Genomic DNA, 12,113 nt, shown 5'->3' with positions numbered 1-12,113 from the left:
TGTCTACATTTCTGTTTGTTTCAGTCAAGATGGAGTGTATTAATGAGAAAAAAATTAACTTTTTTGATTTTACCAAATGGCTGCAATGAAACAAAGCGTGAAAAATGTAAAGGGGTCTGAATACTTTTTGTACCCACTGTATATATAGTATAATATATATATATATATATATAAAATTTTGTAGGAGGCTGACACTAAGTGGGGACAAAAAAGAGTTCACAGTATACACCCTCCTGCTGGCTCCAAGTGGACCAGTTCTTGCTTAGTGTCTGTAGGAGGCCATTTATTATTTTAATTTTTGAATTGTTTACTTTTTCAATTTTTAACCCGGAGCCTTTCAAGGTTCCGATTTCCCCAAACTAACAACAGGTGAGCATGTGCGAGTGTCGCCTCCACGTATCCTCTCCTGCAACGTGGGATGCCATGCCTGAGCTGATTCAAGGGCGACGGGTCTCTTAAAGGGCACCGATCTCCCCGCACAGACTTACGGATGAGCACATGGAGTGTCACCTTCATGTATCCTCTTCCTCAGCCAGCCCTATGCCGGACAACCTGCCCTGTCCATCCTTAGGGATTGAACCCATAGGATGCACATAGGCCTCTACATGGCGTCCGTGCAGCTCCCACTGCTTCACCACTTTTAAAAGCATATGATGCAAGGAGGCGGACGGTCCCGTTTATCAAGTCAGAAGCCTCAGGAAAGGAGGAATTACCCTTGCTTTCAGCTGATTGGCAGAAATATTGGGCTGATTTGCTGGGCTATCTAGGCCGAGTGGATAGTCAATTAAAGGTCCCGCAGACCGACAGACGAGAATATGATTTGTTCTGTTTTGTGGGCCTCGAAACCAGATCTTTTCCCATTTTAGCTAGACGCCTTTTTACATGCGGCTGGCTTCACCACACTATCTGCGGCAAATGCCATCACACTCACTAGGGCATTATGGCTCAGGGAATGGAAAGAGGTCTGCACCCAGAGAAAGATCTCCGACATCTTTCTTACCCACCAGAGTGGGTTTACATGGACAGTAGTCAGTTCAGCTTATCTCTGAGGCTATGGGAGGGAAGAACAAATTTCTTCCCCAGCAAGGCTTAAAGGGGCCTTTACACATAGCGATATCGCTAAAGCGTCATCGATTTTGTGACGCAGCAGCGATATCGCTATGTGTGATACTTACCTCCGACCGGCTCCCCCGCTGATTATCGCTGATCGCGCGAGATCGTCCAGTTCCATTTCTCGTCTGGCGCTTCCTGCTGGCGCCGAGTGACGCGTGGACGCGGGCGGGAGTACGTCAAGATCGCTGCGTCTGAAAGGTAACGACCGCTGCTGTGTCGCTACATCGCTGTGAGATCTGCCTGTGTGACAGCTCACTAGCGACCATTTAGCGATGCACCAGTGATCCTGACCGGGTCGTATCGTTGTCGGGATCGCTGGTGCATCGCTAAATGTAAAGGGGCCTTTAGGCGTCTTCCTAATTGGCGACAGCAACAAATCTGGATTCAGTCCTTTCACCTAAATCCAGACTTGTCCACTAAGAACGCTCCCATTGGCAAAGGATCCCAGGCTTCCCATAGATCCAGCCAGCAATGTAAGGGTCCACCCCAAATGGTCTGGACCTGAGAGAGATAGGTCCCTGACGTTTTTTACGCCCAGTGATTTCTGGCATAAACCGTCGACACCACCATTACGGACGGCCCCCTATTCCTGGTTCGTGAGGTCTTTTATGCCGTTTGTATCGAGTAGTCCCAAAACCTGGTGTCTGCTAGATACAAAGATTGCATTTTCCTCTCGTACCTCTACAGGATGTTTTCCTTTATGTCCTCCAAAAACTTAGGCGTTAGAACAAGGGCTTCTTTCCAAGCCATAGATGCACGGCGTCAGGACGGAGCCATTTTCCGATGCTACAAAATGTAACGATCGAGTACTTCTACTCAAATCTTTAGTGCTTCCCAGAAATGATGGATCTGTAGGACCCACACTGGATCTTGGCCAAGGTATACCATCTATGATTGGAGTCTCTCCATTCGGTCCTTACCTGGTTCATGAACAGTCCTTCCGAATTTCCGTGAGGGTACAGGGAGAAAAAATTGCAGCAGCAATTGAAGTGATCCCCTTCCATTATTTGTATACTCTTCTGGCAGTCTGTGCCAGAAAACTGTTCTCCTCGGCTGCCGGTGCCGCTCGCCCCCACACGTCAAGTAGCCTCACAGGTGGTGGATATTGAGATTCTTTCTCTATACCAAGAGGAAAAATCTTCTCTTCTGATCCAGGCACCAGTAGTGACTATCGATGTCAGCCTCCTTGACTGGAGAGCAGTCTTTCGAATATCCTGGTAATCCAAGCGATCCAGTTAACCCGGCAGCAGTTTCAGTATCTACTCGCGAGTCACCCCATTCGAATTCAATAGCATAAAATACACCACGGAGGCCCTTTAACAGACCTGCCTTCATTAGGGGACTCCGAACAGGGATCTGACGGCTACAAGACTGAACACCAAGGTACCCAGCTCCTGAGCCCGATCTCGGGATCCAAAACGCCATAGGAGTGCATGACTGGTTACTACGTGTCACCAGTTTCCTCTCCCTTCCTTGTCAGCGGTCATCACGCAGACAAAGGTAGAGGCCGTGCCAGTATCCCTAGGTGTCCTGGATTGATCTCGCCGAACGTGATATGCAGAGTTACTAAAGATCATACACGTCATCTGTAGGCAACTGTTGCATCATCCAGATATGCTCTCCTAACGTCCAGTGGATCACCAGATTGACAATCTGGTGTTTAGCGGTCTGGCTTTCAAATCATGAGCTCTAGCCTTACTCTCCACAGGGGTTTCCATCATGATTGGCGCCCAGAGACAGACATCAGGTCGCATCTATCACCTCTCCTGAATATCTTCTTTCGCATGGTGTAGGGACCGCGGTCGTCCTCTTCGCGTCTTCACCACTCCATTCCTTTTGAGAGTTTTCTCCAGACTGTCTTGGAAGCAGGTTTGTGACACTCACCTCCCTCAAAGGCCAGATCTTGGCTCTATGTCTCCAATCCAGCGCAGGATTGCTTCCAAGACGTAAGTCAGGGTTTTCATTCACAGGACTTCTCGGGGTACTCCCCTACAAAAGTCCGTTAGAAGCCTGGGACGTTAATTCGGTCCTGGGTGCTCTTTAAGAGACAGCTTTCAAGCCATTCTATGATGTCTCGCGGGCAGTTCTGTCTTGGAAAGTCACTTTTCTTGTTGCAGTGTCATTTATGAGGCGACGCTTGGAGCTGATAGCTATGTCCTGTCGAGCTCATTTGGTTTTTCCGCTTTTCCACCAGAACACGATTGTCCTCAGACTGCTTCCTCCCCCTTTTGGCCAACGTTGTTTGGTCCTTCCATTTTTAACGACTTTGTCTTTCCCTCTTTGGGCCAGACACTGGTACTTCGGGTGGATAAAGCTACGTGCCCTGCATGCAGTGACTGCTCTCAGGACGTATGTCCCGAGGATGGCACTTTCCTGTAAACCACTTCAGGGTCACAATAGCCAGATAAATTTGTTCGGCTACTGAGGAGTTATACTACTTTAGAGTAATGTAACACGTCACTCCTCTTTTTACAGGTGCTCAGATACTTCTTTAGAAGTGTGCACATCCCAGTAGGGATTAGGGCATATTTTACGTGGTCGATGTCCGCCCTCTGGGCCATTCGGCTTCGGACGGAACAAGTCTGCAGGGCTGCAAGGCTGCGATTTGGTTTAGCCTGTACACATCCTTGAAGCACTAGTCATACTCAGACTTCCCCACGTGTGGTCCTCGGCAGACTATTCTGCAACAGTTGGTAGTGCATCTTTACTCAGTCACTACACGGGGCTTTATCTGTTATATTGTTGCCCACCTATGGACTGCTTTGGGACGTTCCAGGGTCTGTGTCCCCCAGTGAGGCGAAGGAGAAATAGGCAGGCCGGGAGATCCATCCATTCATTTAAGTTACTTGTAAGTACTTGTACACTTTATGTATCTTATTTGGTAATCTTTAATCTGCATGCTAAGCACTTTATACATTGTTTGCCTCTCATAATCTCCATTGGTCCCATACCCACTTTCTTCATCAAGGAGAATTTCTCCTAAAACAGGAATTGAAGTGGATGTTTTTTGAGCCACCTTTCTGTTTGAGTAGAGCACTATTTTAGCAACATTCATTGCTAGCTATACAAGTAGACTGTGATAGTACTTTGTAATGTGTGGACCCCTTTTTTGTGCCTGCTTAGTATGTGTTGCTCTGTAGCGTTTTTATTCTATAATATTGTTTAATAAAATTAATATATATTTGGTCTAAAAAACTCTTTGATCCTTTGTGCTTTAGATTAGCCTGTTTGGGATGCTTTGCATTCAATTTGTAAAGTAACACTAAAATACGGTAATGCAAAATTACAATGCAAGTGTGCAACACCTACGCTGTTTTAAAGAACTCCCACATGAACTGGTTAGCTGGGCAATTACGGTAATTTGTTCTGCTAAATTTCTTCCAAATATTGTACATACTTCATGCATAAAGTTTACATCTGCACCAATATTTGTGCAGAAAAGTGAGAAAGGTCAAAATTTATATCAAAGATTTATATAAATATGCAAAGACCATATTTCGACTTTTTTTTTTTTTTTGCCTTATTAGAGGTTGCGGACTTCTTCTGTCAAATGGTTCTTGAGCATTCTCTTGATGCCACAACATTTAGTTTGCCCCTGACTTTTGAGCAAGCTGGCACCCGACTGTTCAGAAGGCATTGGAGTGTGTAAATACTTATAGTGTTTAGTGCAGAACAAATGCAGTACAGGGATATGTGACGTCCAGAATCATTTAGTATGTATTTACATAGTAAGTAGTAAAAGCACTAATGCATGGAGAACCCATCAAAATGTTACAGGCACATCTCCATTTTATAGCCAGAAGAATCAGCAAGACAACAAATAGCAATTTGCAGATGGTTCCTGAGATATGATTATTATATTCTGAGATATTACAGGATAGTCTGATGATGGGCTTGCATGATAACAACCAATTATTAAAATGCTCCCATGGCTAAAGGAAGAGATCCCATAGTGACAATATTTTAGAGAACTGTTATTTTTGGAATTGTCTAATAAAAAATAAAAAACTAAATAAAAAATATGCAAGTGTCCTTGGCATATAACCCTGTATTTAGGGGCCACATCCCATCTTATGAGAGCCTCCACTTTCTGTATTGTGTCTTAATTTTCCTTTTTATGGATTTCAACAGGACACAGAAGAAATTGGAAAAAGAGAGGAGGATGAGCATGATGCTGCTGCCCAGGATTCAGATGTTTTCACCCAAAAAAGCTTGACTTCATCTCCCGAGGTGCCTTACCTTACTTTATATATTACCGTATTTACTTTAATATGTTATAAAGATTTCTTCAATCTAGAAATTGACCAGTTTACCAGGATCTCAAATCTCTCAAAAAACAATTCTTTCATTTGTACACCGATTTCTTTTACATCGTTATGTGCAGCTGTTACACATCTTTCACTAGGATCCCAATCTAAAATGTCATACTTGATAATTTTAGACTATGTGCTCCACATTATGTGTTGTCTGTATTCTTGCCTAACAGCAAATTTTGGTTAAATTGGTCATTACTTTGGAGTATTGAATCCCAATCATAATCGAATGGGGGAAACCCTAAAAAATTACTAAACTTTCAGGGAACCCTTATCCTCATTCCTACGTCAAAGAGACTTATGTAAGGAAAGGTAAAACATTCAATAATTCTACTCAAGCGCTATATTCAGATTTGTAGACCGTTTCCATCTTTTCTGTAGTAGTGATTTCTTACTGTGTTCTAGCAACCCACTGACCATATTCCAGGTTAATCCAAGGAACTCTGGTTGAGAACCACTGCTTTATTTACATACTTATTGACAGTTGATGAAAAAATATGTTTAGTTTATTGCCATATAAAAAAAGATAAATGGCCTCCAGACACATCATTTCCTATTTAACACTTAGTAGGCATAGCTGATGACATCCATCATACTCAACAGGTGACAGATAATCTGAAGGTATTGATGTTATAAAGGCCACTATAACATAAAAATATTGAGGGTTGTTAAATATTTACGATGTGTTTATGTATTTACAAACAAGTAGAAGCTCCAATGTTTATTGTTTTTTTTTTTTACTGTTTTGATGTTGTTCATATTTTCATGTTTTATTACATGTGGATGATAGAACTGTGTAGTGTACCACTAAAACACTAATATATGCATAAAAACATAACTCAGATATGAGGTTAAATGCATAAAAGACCCACTCAAATACAAGCAAGGAAAATTATTATTTTCTTTCATCAAAGGCAGTCTTATTGTATTTTAAGGTATTAAGATTAGTGCCGTCTTTTTTTACAGAGGTTGTCCACTATTATAATTGATGGCCTATTCTTAGAATAGGTCATCAGTGTCTGATCAGTCAGGGTCCTACACCCGGCACCCCCGCCGATCAGCTGTTTTCAGTGTCAACGGCCACCAGAAGTGCTCAATTGTGGAGCTGCTCCGTTTTCTGATAGTTGTCACAATCGGGTACAGCACATCCACCTCTTATTGATTTGAATAGGGAGCAGATGAGCGGTATCCTGTACTAGAAGACAGAGGAGCTCTGCAACTGAGCACTTCCGGCCAGAGGCATCTGACACCGAAAACAGCTGATCGTGGGGGTGATGGGTGTCAGACCCCGACCAATCATACATTGATAACCTACTCTAAAGGATAGGTCGTCAATGATATAGTAGTGGACAACCTCTTGAAGTGTTTTATAAATGAAACATGTATAGTTTGGAACTGACACACAACACAAACTGTTTTTGATAGTACACTAGTTTTTCCAAAACATTATTAGAATATCTGTATTAGTATTTGTTATCAATGATCTGATTTTGATGTTCAGTATTAGTCAAAAATTTGGACACATCTGTACATGCAATATTTTTTCCTGTTCTGATTGGAAAGTGCACATTGTAGATTCAAAGTGAATGAAGCTAAACCAGGAGGGGACACATATGGAAATATGTGTCAAACATACCAGAATATGTATTAAATTCCTCAAAGTAATTTTACTCTGATGAAATCTTTACATCCACTGGCATTCTCTCAAGCAGATTTTTCATGTAGTCACCTGGAATGTCTTTCCAGCAGTCATGAAGGAATTCCCATATGTGCTGTGCACTTGTTGGCTGCTTTGCCTTCATTCTGTCGTCCAACTCATCTCAAACCATTCCAATTGGTCTTAGGTCAAGTGAATTCTGGAGTTCATAACATCTGATGCAGCACTCCATTCCTCAGCCGCTTGGTCACGTAGCCTGTTGTGAGTTCATTTTTCCCTTCACCGTTGAGGTCTGATGAACTCCCTCCTCTGGTGAAGGAAGGTAGTGAGGCTGATTAGCAAACACCTGGGCAGTTAGATGATTACTGGGTGGCTGGAATTGAGGACTGGATATAAGGCAGCCGACGCCCTTCTGCCTTGCTGGTGATCCTGCTGGATTCTTGGAGACCAGTCTGATTCCTGCGTCTCAAAGCTAAGTTTTTCTGCTCTGCTTTGTACACTTCAGTTTTGTTTTTATTTTGCCTTGTTTTTTGGGAGTTCTGCCATCCCCGGCCAGGGGTGAGCTGAATTCCATTTTTGTCTCTGATCTGTTGATCTTTTGCTCTGTCTTCAGAATATACCTGAGTGCTGATGTAGTCTTTTCAAGCCTAGCGACTTCAGGGCCTGTTTTTCCTATCAGTCGGTTGGCACATTTTGGATAGGGTTTTTGCGCATGGCAGACAGCAGCTTTCCTATCCTGTCCTATTTTAGTTAGCTTGAGCCCCATCATTTGCTCAACCTATCTTTCTATCTGTGTTAGTGTTTTCATCTTGCTTCACCGTCATTATATGTTGGGGGCTGCCTATTGCTTTGGGGTCTGCTCTGGGGCAGTTTAGTTTTTCCCCTTTCTGTCTTTAGGCTATGTAGTTCTCCGGCTGTGATCGAGGGGTCTAGGGCACCGTAGGAACCCCCCACGGCTACTGCTAGTTGTTGTGGATAGGTTCAGGGGTCTGTAATCCGATAGCTGCCAACCTCTCTGGTTTTTCTGGACTTAGCTAGTATTTCGCTTTTTCCTCCTTCGGTGACTCATCATAACAGTAGCCATTATGTAGGCTGGAGGAGCGTTTTGGGCCTTAGGGTCCCGTCACCCCAAACGATGCACCAGCGATCCCGACGATACGACCTAGTCAGGGTCGCTGGTGCATCGATACATGATCTCTGGTGAGCTGCCAAACAGGCAGACACACCAGCGATCTGGACAAGCGAGGACGCTGGTATCCAAGGTAAATATCGGGTAGCTAAGCGTGCGTCGCTTAGTTACCCGCTGTGTACCTTGGATACCAGCGTGCTCGCTCTGAGAGCTGGTATCCAAGGTAAATATCGGGTAACTGAGCGCGCGTGGCACTTAGTTACCCGCTGTTTACCCTGGATACCAGTGTGCTCACGCTGGGAGCTTGCATCCAAGGTAAATATCGGGTAACTGAGTGCGTGCGGCACTTAGTTACCCGCTGTTTACCTTGGATACCAGCTCCCAGCGCGAGCACGCTGGTATCCAAGGTACACCGTGGGTAACTATGTGCCGCACGTGTTTAGTTACCCGATATTTACCTTGGATACCAGCTCTCAGAGCGAGCATGCTGGTATCCAAGGTACACAGCGGGTAACTAAGCGCCGCATGCGTTTAGTTACCCGATATTTACCTTGGATACCAGCTCCCAGCGTCTGCTTACAGCGCTGGGAGCTCACTGATCGTTGGTGTCCTGCTGCCACACGCAATGCGCGCTGGCCAGCGGGAGACCAATGATCAAAAAATGGCCCAGGACATTCCTGCACGATCAGCGATACCCGGCGGGGGGGGGGTCGGTCGCTGATGCATGTCACACACAGTGAGATCGCTAGCGAGATCGCTGATGCATCACAAAATCAGCGATCTCGCTATGTGTGATGGGCCCCTTAGTCCTGTTGCAATACAAATTCTTGTTTGCAGTCCTCACTAGTAGCTTGTTATCAGCAACTAAACAATAAAGGCCTACTTCTTGCAAACTCATCCTGACAATAAATGTTGAGCTGTATCTGCTATTCAATACATTTGCATTATTAACCACCTCATGACCGGAGGTATTTTTGGTTTTGTGTTTTTTGCTCCCCTTCTTCCCAGAGCCATAACTTTTTATTTTTCCATTAATATGGCCATGTGAGGGCTTGTTCTTTGCATGACGAGTTGTACTTTTGAACGACACCATTATCTTTACCATATCATGTATTCAAAAATGGGAAAAAAATCCCAAGTGCGGTGAAATTGCAAAAAAAGTGCAATCCCACAGTTGTTTTTTGTTTTACCTTTTACTAGGTTCACTAAATGCTAAAACTAACCTGCCACTATGATTCTTCAGGTCATTATGAGTTCATAGACACCAAACATGTCTAGGTTCTTTTTTTATCTAAGCTGTAAAAAAATTTACAATATTTGTTAGTAAAAAAAAATAAGAAAAAATTGCTCCATTTTCCGAGACCCGTAGCTTCTCCATTTCTCGTGATCTCGGGTTGGGTTAGGGCTTATTTTTTGCGTGTCGTGCTGACGTTTTTGATGATACCACTTTGGTGCAGATACAATTTTTTTGAATGTCGCGGCGACCAAAAAAATGTAATTCTGGCGTTTTGACTTTGTCGCTACGCCGTTTAGCGATCAGGTTAATCCTTTTTTTATTGATAAATCGGGCGATTCTGAAAGCGGCGATACCAAATATGCGTTTTTTTCTTTTTGTTGTTTTATTTTGAATGGGGTGAAAGGGGGGGTGATTTGAAATTTTATCTTTTTAAAAACATTTTTTAACTTCTGGCATGCTTCAATAGTCTCCATGGGAGGCTAGAAGTTGTCATAACCCGATCACCTCTATGTAGCAGAATTACTCACTTGCTATGAGCACTGACAACCAGGCGGCGCTCATAGCAATCCAGCAGTGACAACCATAGAGGTCTCCAGGAGACCTCTGGTTGTCATGCCAATCCATCGATGACCCGCGATCATGTGACGGGGGTCACCGGTGGCGGATTTCCGGCCTAATGGCCGGAACCGTGCATTAAATGCCGCTGTCAGAGTTTGACAGCAGCATTTAACGGGTTAATAGCTGTGGATGGATTGCGATTCAACCCGTGGCTGTTCCGGGCACATCAGCTATTCAAAACAGCTGACATGCTCTGGGAAAGATATGGGCTCACTGTCAGAGCCCACATCAAAGGGAGGGTGTCTGACGTGGGCATACTATTATGCCCAATGTCGGAAAGGGGTCAATGAGGGCTCTTATCTGAATTGTTGTTAACTTAGGATTTCTTAGGCTGGTAAATTTTATGAACTTATCCTCTGCAGCACAGGAAATTCTTGGTCTTTTCCTGGGACGGTTCTCAAGAGAGCCACTTTCATCATTGATTGTTTTCATGACTGCACTTGAGGATGCCTTCAAGGTTCTAGCAATTTTCCAGATTAGACATGAAGGTCAGTCAAAGATGGATTGTTGTTTCTCTTTTCTTAGTTGAGTGGTTATTGCCAAATTCTGGCTTAGGACAGGTTGTGGACCCCGACTCAGCATTGAACTGTGTGCCAACAATGCCTCTGCAAAACAGAATTTATGGTCGCAAACACTTTCTGAAGGCTGGTGATTCCACAAATGAACTCTTGAAAATGCATACTTCTTGGAACCTAATTTCAAATGACTACCTGTTAAAGCCGATCAAGAGAATGCCAAGGGTGTGTAAATATGTCATCAGAGTAAAGAGGGTGCTGAGGAATCTAAGGTTTGACACATAATCTAGGTTGTTTCACACGTTTCTTTACACCTTGTTTGTGTCTTCATGCTTTTGCTGCCTTTAGTCTGAATCTACAATGTGTGTATTCCAAGATGACAAGGAAAACCATTGAATGAACAACTGTGTCCAAATGTTTTGACTTGTAGATATGGATTGTATATATAAAACTTAGGCATTACATAAAAAGTGAAAATAATTAAGTATTTCCTTAATATGTTTTTGTCTTTAATTTGCTCTTAAACCAAAAGCTAATTGGGTGTTACTAGTCTTATACTCTCCTGTTTACATCACTGCAATGTTGAAATGGTGTACCAAAATGATTGCTAGAGATTGATTCACTAGTCTCTGCTACAGCGGCTACATCAGTGGTCGATGGCCACTGTTTGGGAAACTTACTAACTGCCTCCTGCATGCCAGAATAACTGACAGCACTTCTGATTTGTATGCCCAGAACAATGTTAGTGTTATTCATGTATAACATAGCGCCAGACTTTTTCATCAGAAGTGGTGTTAAGTATTCTGGCAGGTAGGAGGTAGTTTACAGGCTCCCATTTGGTGGCCACGACCAGAGTCCTGTGAATTGATTTGCTCATCACTAATGACTGCTGCAGCCAATCATTGGCCTTAGTGGCGATGTTAGTATAAAAAACATGTGATCCCAGTGACCAGACCTGTTTTGGTATGGCACATCATCAATGCAGCATTGTTAACAAAGCCCACTGTGGGATTACATTAAAGGTGCGAATGAAGCAGTGAGGGCTTTACGGCTAGTCTTTATTTTGTGATGCAGTAAGCTGCCAGAATTTTTTACAGCCTGAAAACCTCTTTATTCCTGGGAGAACAATTAATTATACTCTATGGATGTAGACTCATACAAAAATTTAAAATGTTAGCTTATAGTCAACTGTCATGCCTTTTGATAGCATTGTATTACTGTTAAGTACTTCCAGAAGATTATACATTTATCAGTCTGAGTTTTGTGAGATAAGACAATGTGTTTCTTAAAGGAATTTAATTCAGTTTTGAAATCTACTTCTCGTGTATTCATCTCCCAGAGGACTGTTTCTGAAGTTATGTTCTTCAGCTACAGTTATGGCCAAAAGTATTGACACCCCTGCAATTCTGTCAGATAATACTCAGTTTCTTCCTGAAAATGATTGCAATCACAAATTCTTTGGTATTATTATCTTCATTTAATTTGTCTTAAATGAAAAAAACACAAAAGAGAATGAAGCAAAAAGCAAAAC

At 43.1% G+C, this 12,113-nt stretch overlaps 1 protein-coding gene across 9 annotated transcripts in view; it reads left to right on the top strand.

Moving 5' to 3' along the window:
• The window catches only part of EPB41L1 (erythrocyte membrane protein band 4.1 like 1), a 166,930-nt gene that overhangs the window by 140,072 nt on the left and 14,745 nt on the right, over window positions 1-12,113 (top strand). For all 9 annotated transcript variants that reach the window (XM_073555307.1, XM_073555306.1, XM_073555305.1 and 6 more), the window contains one exon: window positions 5,245-5,343. In XM_073555307.1, coding sequence (XP_073411408.1) covers window positions 5,245-5,343 — 99 coding nt within the window. The remainder of the gene's footprint in view (window positions 1-5,244; window positions 5,344-12,113) is intronic.

This window comes from Dendrobates tinctorius, unplaced genomic scaffold (assembly GCF_039654945.1).
Source record: "Dendrobates tinctorius isolate UK_male_01 unplaced genomic scaffold, ASM3965494v1 ptg000223l, whole genome shotgun sequence".
In the NCBI taxonomy this organism is placed as follows: Eukaryota; Metazoa; Chordata; class Amphibia; order Anura; family Dendrobatidae; genus Dendrobates; species Dendrobates tinctorius.
This window is presented reverse-complemented; position numbering and strand designations above follow the sequence as displayed.